Here is a 22573-nt window from a genome sequence, read left to right as displayed (position 1 = left end):
ATTTGCTGAGTGTCATTGCTCTGCCCTCGACGTCATTACGTTTGACGCGTGGGCGGGGCAGACACTCATGGAGCAAAAAAGTGGTCTCAGCCGCCTCACTTTAGAACGTTGGGAAAGTGAGGCTTCATTAGAATGTCGGAGGTGCGTTTTATATAGAGAGATGACAAGTGTCCTAGTATGAGTTAAGGGTTTCTATGTATGTTTTCAGATAGAGTGGTATGTATGGGTAATGAAGAGTGATTGAAAGATATAGATTTTATATTTTGAGGGATAATTAAATGAAATATTGACATTGAATAAAAGTTTAGAATTAAATACATTACTTGTGATTTATTACAATGAATATTCATGAGATCTATTTGCATACAATAAAGGCACTGCATGCAAATAGATCTCATGCATATTCAATTAGGGAAATCCCAAAAATCCGACTGGGTTGCAGCCCTCGAGAATCAACGTTGCCCACCCCTGCCCTAGGGCGTCCAATACCCTTGGGCCAGTCTTGCTTGCTCTCTAAGGCAACTGAGAAACACCTTAGTGGAGCTAAGCTTAGGGATCTGCATGTGTGGAATCTGTGTTCTGAGTGCTAAGCTGAATATGCGGGGGGGGGGGGGGGGGAGAACAATACTGGACCTGCAGAGCCCTGCCTCGCCCTCTCCTGCTCTCACCTTCTGCCAAAAACTCACCTTCCAGGAATAAGCACTTTTATAGAGCTTCCTGAGGCTGAGTGTCTGCTCTACATGCAAATGCACAATGGATTCACTCTCTTCCTTTGTATCTTAACAACAAGATAAACTCATAGTACAGTGGCATTCCGTGCTTGGCTGACACCCGGGGCGGATCGCCGCTGCGCGCACCCCCCTCCCCCGGGTGCAGTGCAACATGGCGCCCCCCCCCTGGCGTGGAATGGCACCCCCCACTGGTGTGGACCCTAACCCCCCCCCCCCGGCGCAGCACCTCTCACTCCCCCCGACAGTCCCCACCTGCCTACCAGCTGAGCTCCGGCTGGCACCTCCAATCTGCAGTGCTGCTGACTTTAAATGAAGAAAACCGTCTCTCGTTGGCCCTTCACTACTGAGTCCCGCCCTCTGATATAACTTCCTAGTTCCTCGAGGGTGGGACTCAGTGAGTGAAGGGCCAACGAGAGACGGTTTTCTTCATTTAAAGTCAGCAGCGCTGCAGATTGGAGGTGCCAGCCGGAGCTCAGCTGGTAGGCAGGTGGGGGGAGTGAGAGGTGCTGCGCCGGGAGGGGGGGTGGACGGAGCACCCTCCCACCCGTTGACACCCGGGGCGGACCGCCCCCACCGCCCCGCCCTTGCTACACCACTGTCATAGTATAAGGTATGATGTGATCCTACATATGTATATTTGATCTTGATTTGTCCTTGCCATGTTCAGGACACAGACCGTAGAAGTCTGCCCAGTACTGGCTTCACTTCCCAATTATTGGTGTTGGCATCTAATCACCGCTAAGCTTTTTTGGTTCCATGCCTTCTACACAGGATTCCTTTATGTTAATCCCACGTATTTTTGAATTCCATTACTGTTTTCATCTCCACCACCTCCTGCGGGAGGGCATTCCAGGTATCTACCACCCTCTGCTTGAAAAAGTACTTCTTGATATTATTCCTGAGTCGGCCCCCTCTGCAACCTCAGTTCATGTCCTCTACTTCAACTACCTTCTCATCTCTGAAAAAGGTTTGTTTGTAGATTACTACCTTTCAAATGTTTGAATGTCTGTATCGTATCACCCCTGTCTCTCCTTTCCTCTCTGCTTTCCTCTTCTAGTTCAATGATCAAGATTACCAAACAAGGTACAGAGAAATTCAAAGGAATATGTGCTTTATTCAACACAGATATTTTTCATGGTCAAAGAGTGGGGAAAAATCCTTTTTGAATAAGACCATAAGTTGGAACATTATTTCGGTTTTGAGTTTAGTTATTCCAGGTTGCATATCCTTTCTTCTAGTGCATAGACACTCATCAAACATCCAACAAACTTCAGAAGCCATGCAAGCAGAACAAGCAACTTTATTCATTATTAAACAAATTACAGAGTAGGACCATATTTACTACACAGCAACTGGTTGTCGATAACAGAAATAAAAATCGATAAATACCTTCTCCAAAGAATGTAACGTGTGGCACAAGTGAACTTTGGAAAGGCTAAACAGAGAAATGTGAGAACACTGAAGAACCCTGCTGGGGTCCCCGTGTAATGCAGGATTATTGCAGCACCCCTTTTCAAAGCATGAGTCAGACTCAAACTTTTCAGTAAAGATGGAAAAGAACGTGCAAAAAAAAACCTGTACACTTGAAACAGCCAAAAAGAAATTAATTTCCTGCAACTTCTGGAAACAATGCCATGGAAAGAACTCCACAAATGAAAACAAGCACCTTTGGAACTTCTGTGCACAATCCTAAGAATTGGTTCACAAGCTGCAGGAAGTTAAATCCTTATGATAACGAAGAGGAAACAAAACCGACAAGCCCTATGAGTATTGAACCTCTCCCCCAGAAACATCAGACTCATGAAAGCAAAGCAAGGACATCAGATTGTTTGTACCACACAGAAAAAAAAATTATTCTTGTTTTAAGTGTAACATATAAAAAGCTATTTTATATTGAATATTTATATATCATATATATGATTTTAAAATTGTATATGGCCATAGTTTGGATTAATAATGCACCCAACCTAAAATATAAAAGAATACATGATTATATCTGTAAAGTATGTCTGGAATAATGATGTCACAGGACTGGACTTGCTGAGGGGTCTTTACTCTTGTGCTGAAATACATCACCACGGTGTCTTCCTGAATGGACGCCTCACCGACAGCAGCATGGATTCATTTACAATGTACAGTGTAGAATGTACAATGATGATCTGGAAAAGTCATCATCTTCTCCTTTCTGCCTCTGTGAGGTGCCCTTCATCCAGGTCGTTGCAACCTACATGTGCAATCAGAAGAATGCGGCTAAGTACTGCTTTTGTTTATAATAGGTGCATGTGGGTGCTACTGGTGGTGTTGTGTGATCCCTTGAAACCACTATAACGTTTCACTGATGTGGTCTGGGGGGGGTTTTTTTTTGCCCTCATAGAACATTGAGTTTAGAACCGTTTTCAGGATGACTGTGGGCTAAGCACACAGTGTGACACAAGCTCCATATCCTCAGCTGTTGCAGCATTTGCACTTAAGCAATCAGCTGCACATGCTGCTTCCTCATGGGCCGGCACCATTCCCCCGACATGGCACTGGGTCTTGGCTATGCTGTGCTGATTGGCACTGGGTTGAGAGGATGACTTGCCACCTGAGATTTTGGACTGGAGCTGCAGGGATAAATCTTGATTGGTGAGGATGGATGGGGCATTGTGGCTTTTTCTGGTTGATAGTGATTTGTTTCCCAGCATCCTTAGATGCTGAGGAATAGGGATGACTTGTTCAATTAACAGGGGCACAGTGACAGCGTGACAACCCTTGTCCTTGTAGAGTTCTGCCACATTCGGCTCTTCAGTGAGTGCCTTCTGTTTAGTTACACCTGGGCTGCTGACTGGCGGTTCATTTCTGCCTTTCAGTTTTGCAGAACTAGCTCTGCTGATCTCATATAGTTTGACATAGGGAAGTGAAAGGATGTGTTTCTGGAGAAACTTGTTTAGGGTAGGCTTAGTACCACTACTGTTCTTTGTGGAGGTGACAGCTGTCTTCGGTGGCTTCTCCAGCCCCTTGGGAGCCTTCTGCATCTGTTCTGTGTCACCCTCAGGCTTTGAAGATCTTTGGATCTTGGAAGCAGTTACAGATGGTTTAACCCGTGTGAATTTCAAGCTTTGATCTGGAAAATCCCCATTATAAAGCAGTACGAAACTTCTTTGTGTCTCTAGTGGTAACACTCGCTGGCCCTTCAGGCATTTGTGGAAGATCTCAAGAGACAAATCTAGAACACAAAAACAGGATACAGTAATTTGTTGAATTCCAGAGTATTTTGTCATATTTTAGGGGGTAGCCTAATGTGTATTAAGGAATAATGCATAATATTTGCCTCTTAATGCATGCTAAATGGTAAAATAGTGCATTATTTTACTCTAAGGCACATTGGTTTATCACACCACAAGTTTATAGATGCATGCAAAGCATTTTATTATTATACAAATTGAATAACACAGCTTGCATTGAACTTTGCAAGCATTAGGGTCAATGCCGAAAGCTTTCTAGTACAGCCAAGATCAGTGCTAGCTTTACCATGAAATTAGCAATCTATAAATACCATGGCATGCAGTAAGCAATAAGCTTGCAAATTACTGCCATGTTAAAAATACAGGAGTAATCTGCAGCTGATTTCTAAATGTCACCTTTTCTGTCAGTGCCTGAGCAGTGATGAAAAAAAAAACAAACCCACAAGAATTTTTGAGCACAAAAAAGCATGCTATAGTATTTTGCATCTCCCCCCCAAAAATGATGACCTCACAACCACTCCCCCATGACCTGACACCTCTTCACGCCCCAATCCCTGAAAAACATCCTTGGTGTGTACCGGCACCCTCCTGCCATGAACAACTCCCTCCCACCCCACCCTGACCCCCCCCCCAAAAACATCTGTGGTGTCCAGTGGCATATCTCCTTCACAGCCATGTCCTCCCAACCCAAATTGACTTTACAAAACAAAGTTCCTGGTTTCAAGTGGGGACTCCACCCAACCTATTGCCCAGCCCCCCCCCAAATGCCCATTTGCTCCTGTGTCCAGTACCATCATCTTCACCCAATGCCCATTTGCTCCTGTGTCCAGTACCATCATCTTCAAAATGGTGGCACCTGGCCCCAATCCTGGGATGCACCAGGCAGGGTCAGTCTGCCATACAGATGTTCCCAGGGACATCTTAAAGGGCTCACTGTTTAAGGCATTGAATTGCAGACCCCTCTCCACAAAGACCCCTCTCACCCCTAAAAAACAGAACCCTCCCCCCCCCAAAGACACCCCAAGCTTCCTAGAACAGACCTGCAGACTCCCCAGAAAGGTGCCTCTCAACCCATCCCTCACCTTCCCTAATGATCTTCTCAGGACATACAAGGGAATTTTCTAATATCTAGTGGCTGGTTCAGGAGTGATCTGCAATTGCTCCTGCCCCATCAGGCTCTGGGTTCAAAACGGCGCTGGATGACCCCCCTAGTGGCAGTCTCACAGTATTAGTACTGGGGGGGTAAGTTGCCAAATAAGGTTACACTGTCTAGTAGCTGGGAGATGAGTGATCCCCCAATCTCTCCTTCCCCATTGGGCTCCAGATTCAAAATGGCTCCTATGGTAATCTTGTGGTATTACCATCAATTGTCAACTTGCTATATAAGGGGAGTGCTGTGGCTGAGGGGGAGGGGTTGAAACTCTGTTCCAGGAGGGGGATCTGTATTCAATGCCATAAGCACCAGCCCATTTAAGATGTACCACTTTATTCATTTACCATGGGAGTTACTAAACTACAATACAGGTTAGTGACTCCTGCAGTAACCTAAGCTGCAATAAAACGTAATATCTTAACGCATCTTAGTAACTACCTTTCTTAGTATTACAGAACTCCTTTGTTGCATTTTATCCTATCTCTCTAAAAGAGGCCTGTGGATCAGCAACATATCCAGGATTTTTTCTAATCGGCTATGTCTCTACCCCTGCTGCCCCACCCCCTGCCCCTTCCGTACCGTCAAATCAGTTCCACTGCAGCCTTGCCAGACAGCAGCAGCGGCACTTTTTGCCTGCACCAGGACTCCCTCTTACTCCGAACCATCCCACCCTTCACAAAATAGGAAGTCACGTCAGAAGGGATGGGATGGTTCAGAATAAGAGAAAGTCAGTCCTTGACTGCATAAGTGGAGGAGTGGCCTAGTGGTTAGGGTGGTGGACTTTGGTCCTGGGGAACTGAGTTCGATTCCCGGCACAGGCAGGTCCTTGTGACTCTGGGCAAGTCACTTAACCCTCCATTGCCCGCCGCATTGAGCCTGCCATGAGTGGGAAAGCGCGGGGTACAAATGTAATAAAAAATAAATAAGCCAAACTGCCTAAAGACAGGACTGCTATTTAGACTGAATATAGACACTTAACCTGACTCTGCCCCTGGAATGCCCATGAGTTAGCCACTTTTGAATTTGGCGCTAACCGATCATTTTCAGTGAGACAACCATTTAAACTGCTGTTGAAAATGACCGGATAGCCATGAACAAGTGATTTAACTGGTCGGCGGATGTTTCCAGCTGGTTAAATCGTTTTGAATATTGGACGGTGTATTTTATAATCTACATATGTGCTTACAAACTTCACCCAAACTCCAGCCCTGTCCATGCCTATTGGAATGCACCACCATGTCATTGCGTGTATGTTTACACTGGTCAGAATTCTAGAACCATGTGCCTGAAAGGACTTCATATTATTAACCCCACTGTGACTGCTCTGTGACCTGGATTTGGATTACTACATACTTAAATTAACTGGTGTGAACTTAAATTAACTGGTGTGAACTGTTTCTGCAAGCCTTGCTGGTAAGCTAATAAAAGTTTCTTACCCAGGGTTTCATTGACCACGGAAGGGATAATGTTCTTCAGCACCTGGCAGTTTGTATGCAACGCTGGATTACTGTTCATTTCCAGAACCCACACCTGCAAAACACAGTTGTTTACAAAAAGCAAGCAAGCAACTGAGCACAGAGAACACTAGAGACATTTAAGAAATAGATTTGGACCTCCTCTATAACTTAACGTTTCTTTTGGAGGTTCATCAGATGGTTCCATGAATTCTAGTATAGACCATACCAGTCCTGGTGGTAACTCCGCTGCATGCATGGAGATATAGTTTCGATAGTCCTAAGAAAGATGGACACTACAGCGACAAATTCTATAAATTGGTCCCAAGAGTTAGGCTCCCCAATGCCATGTGCTTATTGCCAATACTAAAATTTATTTATTTATTTTATTTGTTACATTTGTATCTCACATTTTCCCACCTATTTGCAGGCTCAATGTGGCTCAATAATAGCTTCTTGGCGCCAAAAATCTGTTATAGAAAAGTAGAAGAAGGCAGCATTTAGTGTGCCTAAAGACACTCACCAATAGTCACACCAAGTCAATGTAATATGTTTATCATTTATTTGTTTACTATACCGTCACTTATTGCATAGCAAACCAGAACACTTTACAAGTTAAAAATGGTACAATAACACACAAATTAGTTTAAACTAGGAAATTCATTGTATGATAGGACAGAACAGACAAAACTTCCATACTGAAGATAATAACATAGAGGGGCATAATCGAACTGGGCACCCATCTTTAAGGGCACCCCGGCGAAGGGGCGGGGCATCCCGTATTATCAAAACAAGATGGGTGTCCATCTTTCGTTTCGATAATACGGTCGGGGACGGCCAGATCTCAACATTTAGGTCGACCGAAATGTTGAGATTGCCGACCTTAGAGATGGCCAACCTCGGTTTTCGCATATAATGGAAACCGAGGATGGCCATCTCAAAAACGGCCAAATCCAAGCCATTTGGTCATGGGAGGAGCCAGCATTCGTAGTGCACTGGTCCCCTCTCACATGCCAGGACACCAACCGGGCACCCTAGGGGGCACTGCAGTGGACTTCATAAATTGATCCCAGGTGCATAGCTCCCTTACCTTGGGTGCTGAGCCCCCCAACCCCCCCCCCAAACCCACTACGCACAACTGTACAACACTACCATAGCCTTTAAAGGGTAACAGGGGGGCACCTAGATGTGGGTTTTGGGTGGGTTTTGGAGGGCTCCCATTTACCACCACAAATGTAACAGGTAGGGGGGGATGGGGCTGGGTCCGCCTGCTTGAAGTGCACTGTAGTACCCACTAAAAACTGCTCCAGGGACCTGCATACTGCTGTGATGGAGCTGTGTATGACATTTGAGGCTGGCATAGAGGCTGGAAAAAATGTTTTTTAATTATTTTTTTTGGATGGGAGGGGGTTGGTGACCACTGGGGGAATAAGGGGAGGTGATCCCTGATTCCCTCCAGTAGTCATCTGGTCAGTTCAGGCAGGTCGTGAAGAAAAAGGGACCAAGTAAAGTCGGCCAAATGCTCGTCAGGGACGCCCTTCTTTTTTCCATTATTGGCCGAGGACGCCCATGTGTTAACCACGCCTCTGTCCCGCCTTCGCTACACTATTGACACGCCCCCTTGAACTTTGGCCATCCCTGCGATGGAAAGCACTTGAGAACACCAAAAATCGGCTTTCGATTATGCCAATTTGGGCGACCCTGAGAGAAGGACACCCATCTCCCAATTTGTGTCGAAAGATGGGCACCCTTCTCTTTCGAAAATGACCCTGATAGGCACTCATTCCAACAGTCATACAGAATTATCTAACGATTAACATCTCCTTGTATAGTGTTAAGCACTCTAAGCACCTGTGTGTGGTCTTCCCACTAAAATACAATGTTACATATCAAAGGCTGTTTGGTAAAAATATGTTTTCAGAGCTTTAAGGAAAAGAGGGTATGATAGTTCTAACCATCTAGCCCTTGAGGATGGTGGTATCACTAGTTTATTGTCTGTGAGTGAACGAAGCGTTCGTGTCGGTGTGTATGGAATAGTTAGGGTCACAAGGTAAGATGAACTTGCTGTATAAAGAGCTTTATACGGAGGATGTAACCGCGTATTTTTGAAAAGTTTGCAGACTTTGCAGAATACCTCATTCAGGTTGATCTATGGTGTAGGAAGATTTGACAAAGTGACACCATTGTTGATTAAGACCCACTGGCTACCTATCCAAGCTAGAATAACCTTTAGAATTTGTGTAATGATATTTAAGATATTACATGGTATGGCTCCTCATTACATGCTGTCTCTTATAAACGTTCCAACTCTTGATAGCATTAGGAAATTGAGAGATTTTCTGACACTTCATTTACCCTCTGCTAAAACAATTAGGTTTTTAAGATCTTTTCAGTCAGCCTTCTCATTTGTAGGAGTTAAGATATGGGATATTTTACCTCCAACTATTAGGTAATTTAGCAGCTATTTGTTAAATCCTTAAAAACATGGCTATTTAGGAAAGATCTGTCTTAAGTTTTATGTTGGAGTTTACAAACACTGTTATGTGATTTATATAATTTATGTATCTCAGGTATGCCTGGCTGTCTTTATATTTATTTATTTATTGCACTTGTATCCCACATTTTCCCATCTATTTGCAGGCTCAATGTGGCTTACAAAGACCTGATATGGCATCGCCATACCAGGGTAAAGAATACAATCTGCACAGAACTCAAGAGGATTATTACAGAATATAAGACTTGTATTAGATTAATTAGATTAATTGACCCTGAAGTGCACATGATGTAGAAAGTTAGGAGTGTATCTCAGAGATATGCCCATGAGCTGATAGTACGCTGCCCATATCTAAGCCCCTCTCACACTTATGGGCTAAGTGATTTTGGCACATATGTTACAGAACAGGATCTATCACTGACATAATTGCCAATTAGTGGCACCAATCACACATGCGAGTTCTATCATTTCTATAACTGGCATCCACGATTGGGGACTATCTTTAGGAGCCAATTTATAGAACTGCCATTTACATCTCCATGAATTTAATTGAGTAAAACTAAGAACTAGTGTGCCCTGTCCTGGATGACTAGGAATCATCTGGTGACATATTTCTCCATAGGATTCTCTCTAATTCACAGTTGAAGACACTGAGTTACCACCTTCCTCTGCAAAACACATTTTTATCCACTTATTAAAAAATAGCAATTATACTGCACTGGATGAAAGGGGATACAACACATGCAACACACACACTGGGGGTAATTTTATTAAAAGGGTTTTCTGCATACAAAGGCTTTTTATATGTATGTATGCATTTGCACATCCATAAGATGACATCTACCTAAATATGCACCATGTGCAGGTATTCCTGGGGGCCTAATTTGGGCAAAGCAGGGAGAGAATTGCAATGTATCTGCTTATTTTATAAAATATACACTTATCCCTGTGGAGGGAAAGTTTATAACATATGCATGAAGGTATGTGTCTAGGTGTGGATGTTCATGTCCAAAGTATGTACATGCACACACACACACACACATATTTTATAATCAACTAGTAAAAAAGGCCCGTTTCTGATACAAATGAAACGGGCGCTAGCAAGATTTTCCTCGGAGTGTGTATGTTTGAGAGAGTGTATGTGAGAGTGACTGTGTGTGTGAGAGAGAGTGAATGTGCGAGTGTGTGTGTGTGAGAGAGAGAGAGAGTCTGGGTGCGCGTGTGTCTGTGAGAGAGAGAGTGTGTGTGTGAGAATGAGAGTGTGTGCAAGTGCGTATGTGAGACAGTGTGAGAGAGAGAGAGTGTGTTTCACACAGATACAGTGTGTGCGAGAGTTAGTGTGTGTGTGAGACACAGACTCTCTGTGAGACTGAGTGTGTGAGTGACTGTGTGACACATAGAGAGTGAATGTGATACAGTGTGAGACAGAGTGTGTGAGAGACAGTGTGTGAGAGAGAGAGAAAGACATTGACTGTCAGAGAGTGTGTGTGAGAGAGAGTGTGCGTGTGACAGAGATACCGCCCCCCCCCCCCCCACTCTCTGGTGTCAGGCCCCCCTCCCTCCCTCTCCCTGGTTTCAGGCCCCCCTCTCTCTCTGGTGTCTGAGCGTTACTGTGCAGGATGCTGAGCTCTGGCTGTGCTTCAAGGAACTGACCAATCCTATTTAATAGAATGCACCTCCAACATTCTGAAGCCGAGAAACCTCGTGTGGTTGGTCACTTCTGCTTGTGACAAACCCGGAAGTACATGATGTCAATTCAGGAGATGGATACAGAGAGCAGGAATGCCTCAGCCATGCAGTCAGCTTCAGAATGTTGGAGGTGCGTTTTATTATATAGGATGTGTATGATGTGCAATTCCACTCATTTTCTGCCCAAACTTTGCCTCTGAACATGCACACACGTGGGCTGCATAAAACTATGCTCCACCTTGGTACTACACACAGTCTTGCATGCACAACCCCTGTGGTAGTTTTATGAAAATCATTTTTATTAGAGTTTGAAAGATTACAAAAATTCCATAACACAACACCAACATTCAACACAATCCAAACGCTCATTATGTCATTAAAAAAACCTCCCCACTGTACCCCTCTACCCATCCTAAATCCCTCCCACCTTCATATAAGACAATTATCCAAGATCTATAATACCACCTATTAAAACACAGAACTATAGATCAAGCATAGGACTAATGAATTTCTTCCCCCCACACCCCATTAACAATTTAAAGCATTCAACAACCAACTTTTCAGTTTCAGTGACGAGTCCAAAAAGGGAGCTCAAAGCTGGATAAAAAGATTGACCTTTCTGCTTCCGCTTCCCATAATGGATAATCTTTCCATTATAAGAAAGCGCTTATCTTTAGTAGAACAAAAATAACCTGCAGGATAAACATCCAAATGAATTCTTCCAACTTTCCACTTGCCCATGGGCCTCGCTTAGCTGCTTCAGGGTGCCAGACAGCAGAACAGTTTTCTATCAATTGTTGATAGAAAACTGCGAGGCCCGGGTGAGAGAAAACAGTGAAAAAAACACATCGAGTTCAAAAACTGGGCCATTTGGACTGGGGGTTCCAGAGAAATAATTTCCCCAAAAACCTAGCTTCTGTTGTATAGAAAATTTGATACACTGAAACATAGCAGTTAAGGAAATAGAACACACAACACAGCCACATACATGGAATTGGAAATAATTCCAGTAGGCATGCTCCACTTGATGTTCCCAGCAGGCAGCCCCCAGTGTTTCCACACCCTGTCCCAACTGAGCTGGTTCTTTGTGATTCAGATGTGTATTTCATTTTCTTTCTTGTAAATTCTACTGTGAAACCTTGTGATTGAACATTGTAGTTTGCTGCTTGTTGCTATGTATACTGCTGACTAGTGGTGCTATAGCACAGCAACACCTGTTCTCATGGAACAGTGACACCCTGTAGTTAAACTGTAAAATCCATTCTTTGAAATATATTAACAGCGACATCTAATGGTTTGATATATTTTTATAGTTGGTTTTATTTCATTATTCTTTCCAAATCAACAGTGTTGGGGTACAGCCCCTTTCAAACTGCCTCTCCTCTCTAGGTCAGAAACACACACACAAATATTTTATTTATTTATTTATTTATTAGGATTTATTTACCGCCTTTTTGAAGGAATTCACTTAAGGTGGCTGGAAAGAATTCCATGAGCCATGCTCCACACCTTCCCTCACTTGTTTATTTTAATCCCCTTGGGGGTAATTTTATAATTGAGTATATGCATAAAGAGTACATGCATACTTTTACCTGTGAATTTTCAAGTAGAAGTATGCATGGGACTTTGAATTACTTCTGGGATTTTAGGTTCTGACATGTACAATATACCTACTCTTTGGCATGCACAGATTTGTCAGATTATCTTTATGTACATATGTGTGTCTTTTCTAAAAATCTGCAGCTAAACACTAACCTCTCCCTGATCCTGCTGCTGGGAATGCCTCAGCTCAGTCTGACTAAATGTATGCATGTATATCCTGTATGCAATAAGATTTATCCACATATCAGATTGTATCAAAGCCTGTATCTGTGAGTTTAGCTTTACTGCAGAAATGCTTTTGAAAATGCACATAAGCTACACCTATTTTATTTACCCCCTCCCCCTTAGAAAGTAAGCACATAAGTAATGCCATACTGGGAAAAGACCAAGGGTCCATCGAGCCCAGCATCCTGTCCACGACAGCGGCCAATCCAGGCCAAGGGCACCTGGCAAGCTTCCCAAACGTACAAACATTCTATACATGTTATTCCTGGAATTTTGGATTTTTCCAAGTCCGTTTAGTAGCGGTTTATGGACTTGTCCTTTAGGAATCCGTCCAACCCCTTTTTAAACTCTGCTAAGCTAACCGCCTTCACCACTTTCTCCGGCAACGAATTCCAGAGTTTAATTACACGTTGGGTGAAGAAAACTTTTCTCCGATTTGTTTTAAATTTACTACACTGTAGTTTCATCGCATGCCCCCTAGTCCTAGTATTTTTGGAAAGCGTGAACAGACGCTTCACATCCACCTGTTCCACTCCACTCATTATTTTATATACCTCTATCATGTCTCCCCTCAGCCGTCTCTTCTCAAAGCTGTATAGCCCTAGCCTCCTTAGTCTTTCTTCAAAGGGAAGTCGTCCCATCCCCGCTATCATTTTAGTCGCCCTTCGCTGCACCTTTTCCAGTTCTACTATATCTTTCTTGAGATGCGGCGACCAGAATTGAACACAATACTCAAGGTGCGGTCGCACCATGGAGCGATACAACAGCATTATAACATCCTCACACCTGTTTTCCATACCTTTCCTAATAATACCCAACATTCTATTCGCTTTCTTAGCCGCAGCAGCACACTGAGCAGAAGGTTTCAGTGTGTTATCGACGACGACACCCAGATCCCTTTCTTGGTCCGTAACTCCTAACGTGGAACCTTGCATGACGTAGCTATAATTCGGGTTCTTTTTTCCCACATGCACCTACAGTTACACCTGCTCTCAGGTCATACAAATGTCCTGGTTTATTGTAAACGTAACTGTGCATATTCTGTAGGATCTGATCTGTCCAAATTCCACTTCTTGAACCCTATGTGTATGCTTCATTGCACATTTCAGAAAGCAGCAAAGACGCAGCAATTAATTTGCATACATATATATATTGGGCATTTTACTTCTGCATGCACAGCACAGTTTTACTTTTAGAAATGAGTTATAAAATTATCTCCTTTATGTACAGTATTTGGCACCACTGTTATGCCAATAAAGTTATCTGACTCTGAGAAACCTGGCTGCTGAGAGCTCACTATGAAGACATATGATATGAGAGAGAAACATAATTCCCTATATTTACAATCGACTTGGGAAATGGTTCTGGTTTCTGTAAAAAGGAAAACTTCTGAATACCACTAGAGGGCGCCTAAGCCTCAGAAGTTAGGAAGCTGTTTCCTCAGCTGCTACACATAGTAGGGATGTGCACAGGCCAAACATTTGTGGCTTCTTTTCAGTTAATGTTTTTTTTTTCACTCCCTCATTTTAATCATTTTTTAAAACATGCATTAAATCAATTGTACACGCATTAATTTTTAGGTTAACAAGCAAAACAGGCATGTGGGATCTCTTAGGAAAAGGAGGAGTTAGAGGTTACTGAGGATGGGTAGACTGGATGGGCCATTTGGCCCTTATCTGTCATCATGTTTCTAAGTGGTAGATTAGAAATTTTAGTGCCTGCAAAATCAAAGTGTGTTAATGCACATCCTTAACAGATAGTGAAGTGCCTCACTGGCTAGGAAAAGGTACAGTTTATTCAAGGTCCAACAAAAGAGGCAAACCTATAAAGAAAGTCTCCTAATTCAGGTAATCACTGAATGCAGAAGCTAGAAATGCCTGTTTCAGAAAGCAACAAAGAGGCAGTGATTCCTTTTCAGCATACTACTTCAGTACAGCTGTTTAACTTGAGATATGGAAATGCTGTGTGCTCCTTACCACTGCAGTATAATCACTCTAAAGTAGGTTGTGTCTGTGTGGGTTTTATTTCAATGAATTTGTGACTCACCTAATCTCCAGAGTTCAAGGCGAGGTACAGAATGCATGCATAATTAAAAAATTATAATATACATTTACTAATAATCACAAGACAATTATCAAAATAACAAAATTTACAGAAAATGCTTGCAATCTAATTCTATACAGAATCCCCACAGTTCAATGCCTGCCTATATATATATAAATAATTCTTCAGGCCTTAAGGTTTCACAACTAATAAACTACATAAGACTCAAAATGAGGACACTAACCTTTAAATACCCCATGCAGGGGCATAATCGAATGCAAACGCCCATCTCCATGGGCGTCTATCTCCGAGAACGGGTACCTGAAGGGGTGGGACAAACCGTATTTTGCAAAACAAATGGGCGTCCATCTTTGTTCCGATAATATGGTTTGTGCCAGCCAAATGCATCGGATTTGTGCAGATTTGAGCTGGGCGGTATCATTTTTCAGTGATAATGGAAAAAGAAGGCGCCCAGCTCAAAAACAACCAAATCCAAGGCATTGGGTCGTGGGAGGGGCCAGGATTCGTAGTGCACTGGTCCACCTCACATGCCAGGACACCAACCGGGCACCCTAGGGGGCACTTGTAACAATTAAAAAAAAACAAAAGGTTAACTACCTCCCAAGTCCATAGCTCCCTTCCCTTGGGAAGCCCCCCAAATCCCTCCCCAAACCCACTCCCCACAACTCTACACCATTACCATAGCACTTATGGCTGAAGAGGGGCACCTACATGTGGGTACAGTGGGTTTCTGGTGGGTTTTGAGGGCTCCCATTTACCACCACAAGTGTAACAGGTATGTGGGGGATGGGCCTGGGTCCACCTGCCTGAAGTCCACTGCACCCACTAACAACTGCTCTAGGGACCTGCATATTGCTGTCATGGAGCTGGGTATGACATTTGAGGCTGGCATACAGGCTGGAAAAAAAAAGTTTTTAAAGTTGGGTTTTTTTTTGGGTGGGAGGGGGTTAGTGACCACTGGGGGAGTCAGGGGTGGTCATCCCCGATTCCCTCCGGTGGTCATCTGGTCATTTAGGGCACTTTTTTGGGATTGTTCATGAAAAAACAAGGTCCAAAAAAAGTGACCCAAATTTGCGCTAAATACGCCTTTCTTTTTTCGATTATCGGCCGAGGACGCCCATCTCTCCTCGGCCGATAAACACGCCCCAGTCCCGTCTTCACCACGCCTCCGACACACCCCCATCAACTTTGGCCATTTCCGCGACGGAGTGCAGTTGAAGACGCCCAAAATCGGCTTTCGAATATACCGATTTGGGCGCCCACGGGAGAAAGACACCCATCTCCCGATTTGGGTCGAAATATGGGCATCTTTCTCTTTCGAAAATAAGGCAGATAGTGCACCAACACACAGGGTCAAGATCATTGTAACCTAAAGAACTGATTTATATTGCACAAAATCAAGGCTTCCACCTGAGTTCTATGAACGTATTCTCACTGACATTAAATTTAATCAGACACCTGTATATTTTTGATCCTGTTTCATGGTAGCCCTATTATTAGGTCTCAATTTGCTGCTTTCAAGTTTTCCTCTGTCATTCTGTCTATGTCTTTACTTGTTCATTTTACTATTGTTATGCTGTTAACAAAATTGTAAGATTGATGTTAAACTGTACCTACTGTACATCACCTTGGGTCAATTTCTCCATAAAAGCAGCTAATAAATCCAAATTAATAAATAACCTCCTCACCTCATGTGAGAAATATGAGGAAAAAAATAAATCCAATGTAAATGAAATATAGTTACATGTTCCCAAAATAATGTTTCAACACTAAGGGGTCCTTTTACTAAGGTGCGCTGAAAAATGGGCTACGCTAGTATAGGCGCGTGTTTTGGGAGTGTGCCCATTTTCAGTCTGAAACCTTACCCCCCACCCATTGACTTAGTGGTAAGGTCTCAAGTGTTAACCAGGCGGTAATCGTCTACACGAATAGAATGACAATTATTTTCCAGCACACGTAATGCACGCGCGTAAAAAATTAAATTACCGCCCCGGCGACGTGGTAGTCGGGCGGTAACTCTGAATTGACATGCGTTGGGTGCACGTAAGCGCCTACACGGCTTAGTAAAAGGGCCCCTAAGGGACACAGTTATCAATGTGGGCTATAGTTCAGATATGTTATTTTACCACTGGGGGGGGGGGGAGGAAATCCTAGTACTACAGATTGCTAGATCCTGCCTTAGAGGAATAACACTGCTTGTGAGCCACCTCAGTCCAGGAGCATCAGGCCACAAAACAGTGGCCCAAGGCTCCCGGGCCACTAGCTCAGGGTACCCTAGACTTCCAACCCCCCCCCCCCCCCCCCCAACTCAAGCACTCCCAGATTTGAAGCCTCCACTCTCCCTCACTAGTGCTACTTTTCAGATGTCAAGTGTGAAGGTCAAGTAGGTGCCTATTCTATGAAGATACAAAGGTGGAGTGGAGGAGTGGCCTAGTGGTTAGAGCACAGGTCTTGCAATCCAGAGGTGTCCGGTTCAAATCCCACTGCTGCTCCTTTGATCTTGGGCAAGACACTTAACCCTCCATTGCCTCAGGTACAAACTTAGATTGTGAGCCCACCTGGGACAGAGAAATATCCAGAGTACCTGAATGTAACTCACCTTCAGCTACTACTGAAAAAGGTGTGAGCAGAATCTAAATTAAATATGTCTTTATAGAACAGTACAGAGCAACCAGCAGAAATCATGGCTAGACTGAAGCATAGGAGCACATATAAATGTTATCAGGTAAAGCACACGTGTAAATCACAATTACACCTATGTTCTGACCCTGAACACACCTACATGTGGGTTCTGTAAAAGTCCATGTATTCTATGCATCACACATTTACATACAAAATCGCTCAAAAGCTAAGTGTTACTTTACTGAATTTCAATTTTGAACAATTATTAAAAGAAAAAATTATGTAGAATAAAATTTGTATGGACCAGTGACGAGATTGGATACAGTTCTAAGTGGCATTTGAACACACTGTCAGCTTAGGCCCCATGCTGAGGTCCATTATAAAACATATTGGTCTAAATATTCACACGAAAGTTGTGTAATACGAGCAGGAAGAACTTTTCTATTAGAGTTAGGTGCAGGCATGGCCAATAGGCGTATTCTACAGAATATGCCAAGGCGGAAATATTTTTGGCATCAATTTTTCAGGCACCATATAGAAAATCTATATATGTTCATATTTGGTGTAAATGACTAGAATGCTGGCATTTTTAATACTCTTGTTATTACCAGTTCATAATATCAGAGGACAAGATATGTTTTACATTGAACTCCACAATTCCCTCTACGAGGGCTTTCAGTTATCATCTTGCAACATTAACATCTATACATCTTTCTTATCTTTCTTTCTTTTTACTTGCCCTCTCCTTCCAAACAGAAAATCACTTTATTCAGACTGTACCCCAGGATGTTAGTGGTATCTTTTACACCAAACTCCTGGTAATTATCATTGTCAAACTAACTTGGTGGCCCTTTCACCAAACTGCAGTAAAAAGTGGCCTTAGAGCATGCACGTGGGTAAAATGGCTGAGTTTTCGGGGTTTTTTTTAATTAATAGCCACACACTCATTTTCCCATTAGCGCATGAGCATTTACTGACACCTATTTTGTAAGCTCCCGTGCTAATTGGTTACTGCGCGGTGATGTAGCTGCGCTACCAATTAGCACTGTACGTGCCTACTCCCTGCCCAGACCCAACCCCAGCACTAAAAAATAAATTCTATTTTTTAGCATGTGGGAAGCACAAGCAGATGCCACAATTACTGTGAGTACGCCCTGTAGTAAGTTATTTTAAGCTGTAGTAAACATGCATTAATGCTTTGCTGCAGTTTAGTAAAAGGACCCCTTAGAGACCTTTTACTCCCCCTTCCCTTTGTTAGCCTCTATAATTTTTCCCTACTAGACTCAAAAATTTAAAATCTTGCTCTTTGTGTTCCCAAGTCTTCTGAAAAGTCATCCATCGTACCATGTTTGCTCTTCTCGATTGGAGGGACTCTTTTACCATGACATCACACATTAAGTTTCTCCACTGTAATCTAGTTTTTTTTAACAATTGAAAAGCTGCAAATTGTTATACTGATTGTAATTTATTTTAAGCACTAAGTTGCCTTTAATCAAGGCTTGATTAGATAATTCCTCTTCCTCCTGAATTCTTTTTACACTGCTCCTAAATTACAACGTTGCTCTTCAATACAGACTGATCAAGGGTAGCAATTTTAGATATAGTGTCACCTAAAAACCTGAGAAAGGCAGAGAGTCAAGGTGGTTTTCTTTCTTGCCACTGAGTAGTAAATTTTCAAGTTGAATACTTCCCTGAGTACAATCACAGAAAACAGCTCTAGGGTGACCTACAAAACTCAAAGGTTTATTCCAACACAGAGAATGCCTTGGTCTTTCTTAGCTGGTGAAATATCCTCACACACTAGCTACACTTTCTTACCATCTTTTTCAGAAATCTTCAGAAAGGCTAAATAAACATCTTTATATTGATAACATTAGGTTGAGATTGTCTATTTCCCTCTTCTGCTCCATTCAAAATAAAGATGCCACTATTTAAGATAAACAAAACCAACATGTCAGCTGGTGGGAGTGGACCTGAGCAAGGTGTAAGACTCAGAGATGGCTCACCCTCTGAAGTCCCTCTATTCAGCCCTAAGGCAATACAGCTGACATCTTACCCAGTAACTTTTTCAGATATCACAAAAAAATTCTTGGTCCCCTGAATGGTTCAGCTCTTATCTCCATCTGCTCTTTAACTCTTCTTTTCCTCTTGCCCATTAGGGTCTTCAAGGCCAATACTGGGACAATATAGTTAGAATGAAAAAGAGGCTCACAGTTCTGTATTTTCCAATCTAGTTGAGTACTGGTCTATCTGAATAACGAGTTTAATTAACTCCATAGAATATGGAACAAGATGGCTGCTGGAAGGAAGAACTGAGAGCAGCTCTCATTTCAACTTGGTGCTATCTCCTTCTTTATTTATTTAGATTTTGCTCACACCTTTTTCAGTAGTAGCTCAAGGTGAGTTACATTCAGGTACTCTGGATATTTCTCTGTCCCAGGACGGCTCACAATCTAAGTTTGTACCTGAGGCAATGGATGGTTAAGTGACTTGCCCAAGATCACAAGGAGCAGCAGTGGGATTTGAACCAGCCACCTCTTGATTGCAAGACCGGTGCTCTAACCACTAGGCCACTTCTCCAACTCCTTAAACTCTCTTGATGCTGAAGTGCCGGGGCAAGCAACGCACTTACTCCACAGTGCCTGCTGCTCTTACAGTTGGTCCGATGGATCGCTTCTTGACATTGGGTCAGGAATCAGGGGATGTTGCTTCGCTGCCAGACGGTACAATGAGAGGTGAACCGCCCGCCCTGCCTGCCTGCCTGAAGCAGATGTCACCTTTAGCCCTGAGTTGCGTTCACCACCATTGATGCCAGCTCAGAGAGAATTAGTAAGTGGGTCATTGACCTCACCAGAATGTTTGGGGGGGAGTGCCCTTATTGGGGGCTGACCGTGAAGATAATCTGCAACCGGGAACCTCAGTTTTCTCTGAGGCTCAGGGAACCGATAGGGTTTCTGCTGGTCATTTCGACAGAGGAGGTGCCCCAGCACGGAAAGAATCAGCAACATAGGAATCACTGACCAAGCCTGTTCTATCTTCCAAGCCCATAAGTATTACAATGGATTCAATTTTGGACGCTTTCGTGAGATTACAGAACTCATTTTCTACAACATTTCCAGTGTTATCCTCTCAGATAGACCAGCACTCGACTAGATTGGGAAATACAGAACAGTGCATTTATGCTCTTGAAAAAAAAGACAGAATAAATTGGAAAAACCTACCAGACATTGTCTGATAAACAGTGTTTTCTTATTAGAAAATCTGGAATATATACTTAGGAGAAAAACATTGAGGTTTATAAATTTTCCAAAGTTATCTTCAGTGGCCCTCTTATAACTTTTAAACTGTATATGCTAGAAGTCTTAAAAATGGCAAAGCTTTTGTTAAGCCTTTTGTTAAGAAAGATTCCTCTCAACCTATTGCTGCTGAGTCTGAAGTTTCCTTTGATCAGTTGAATGTGACCCAAATCTTGGAGGATGAAACTAGTGGTATGAAACCTGTAACTTTGATAGTGACTTTAGTTTTGGATCCAGATCAAGACTGGTTACTGAGATTGTTTTTCTGTCACCGAGATGTCTTCATTTTGAATTTTAAAAATAAAATCTTTTCTGATGTGGCAAGGTCGACACAGAAGCGACGCCAGCAATTCCTGAAACTGAGACCTAGAGTACAGCAACTGGGAGCACTTTTTTGGTTAAATTTTTCTTGTACATGTGTTATAAAGTTGAACTCAGTAAAATATGTTTTCTTTGACCCGGGTCATTTGACCAATTTTCTGGATTCTAAATGTGCTGTGCCTCCCCTCCCTTTGTCTTCTAGGCCAGTAACATCTATGCTCCGTAGCATAGTTTAGAAGCCCGATGTATGCTTCCTTTCATTTTTCCTGATACTATGGTTTAAATTACCTCGAATTGTACCTTGCTCTCTCTCTCCCTATTGTGGAATTTAAATTTGAGGCAAGATAGTTATCTTAATATCAAGATTTTCTTTTATTGTACTTATGCTAGTTTATGAGTATTATGGTAATTGTCTTCACATTTTTTCTGTATCAAGAATATTCTTGGAATTTATTTTGAAAATGTTGATTTAAAAACCCCCACAGATGATTGCAAGGCTCCTCAGGGCTTCCATGGCCTCTCTGCTGCTCCTCAGGTGCTCCAAAGGGACATTTCCCATTGGGCATTCCCCTTTGGGCACATTCTTGTGACTGCACCCCATGGCTCCTTCTCGATTTTGTGCTGGGTCTACCAGTCCCGAAAATGATGTCACATGGAGTGGAACTATCCATAATGAAACAGGCACTACAGCAAGGCAAAAGCTCAGACTACTGCTTCTCCAACACACTTCACACTCCTCACAGGTACCCCAGCCAGGGCTTCACCCTCTAGGACTCTAAAAGTACATATATGTATATGTTGTCTTTATACCATTTTTCCTTCATAAAATTAATCCATCTGGGGGTAATTATTATAAAGCATTTTCCATGCAGAAACCAATTTTTGCATGTGGAAAATAGCTCTTGTAAAATTGCACAGCCAAATATGCGCGTAGGAGTCCATGCGCTGAACGGAGTACATATTTGTATGTGAGCCATGCGTAGGCCTTCCTGGCAGTGCAGTTGTGATGTGTTTTATACAAATATGTGAGCACACATATAAACTACATGCAGAGGTGTAGTCAGACCTGACATTTTTGGGGGTCCAGAGTTAACATGAGGGGGGGTACTAGGCATATAGGTGTGAGTAGTGCTTGGTATACTCTTAAAAAATGCCTTGATAACGGATTTCTAAGTAAACAGCCTGTCCTGCATCAACATAAGCCACATGCACACTTATTGAAACCTTGGAAACACTGACGTTGCAGGGTTAGGAAATTGTAACAGAGGAAAAGCTTCTGGGTCGCTGAAGGCAGTGTACTTACCTCACTGATGCTGCCAGTGGCCTGGAAAATTGAAAGATAGTGGTGCAGGGAGCGGGAGGGCAGCCAGTGGTGCCCAAAACAAAGGCACTTGATTGGCCACCAGGGTTGGGGGGCCTGAGGCTGGAATAGGGGGGCCTGGGCCCCCAAGACCCCCTGTACTACTACTACTACTACTATTTAGCATTTCTATAGCACTACAAGGCATACGCAGCGCTGCACAAACATAGAAGAAAGACAGTCCCTGCTCAAAGAGCTTACAATCTAATAGACAAAAAATAAATAAAGTAAGCAAATCAAATCAATTAATGTGACCGGGAAGGAAGAGAGGAGGGTAGGTGGAGGCGAGTGGTTACGAGTCAAAAGCAATGTTAAAGAGGTGGGCTTTCAGTCTAGAT

The 22573-nt window shown here is 42.9% G+C and overlaps 1 protein-coding gene across 2 annotated transcripts in view; it reads right to left on the bottom strand.

Annotated features, from left to right (window-relative positions):
* Positions 1–1867: 1867 nt before the first annotated feature.
* TTLL10 (tubulin tyrosine ligase like 10) overlaps positions 1868–22573 on the bottom strand; it is a 113155-nt gene continuing 92449 nt past the window's right edge. Inside the window, exons 10-11 of one of the 2 annotated variants that reach the window (XM_030185802.1) lie at positions 6545–6638; positions 1868–3936 (exon numbers count right to left, since the gene is read on the bottom strand). In XM_030185802.1, the coding sequence (XP_030041662.1) occupies positions 3128–3936; positions 6545–6638 (903 nt within the window). In that variant the 3' untranslated portion in view covers positions 1868–3127. The remainder of the gene's footprint in view (positions 3937–6544; positions 6639–22573) is intronic. The other variant, XM_030185803.1, reaches the window with a different exon arrangement.

This window comes from Microcaecilia unicolor, chromosome 13 (assembly GCF_901765095.1).
Source record: "Microcaecilia unicolor chromosome 13, aMicUni1.1, whole genome shotgun sequence".
Classification (NCBI taxonomy): Eukaryota; Metazoa; Chordata; class Amphibia; order Gymnophiona; family Siphonopidae; genus Microcaecilia; species Microcaecilia unicolor.
Note: the sequence above shows the minus strand (reverse complement) of the source record. Positions and strands in the feature narration are given on the sequence as shown.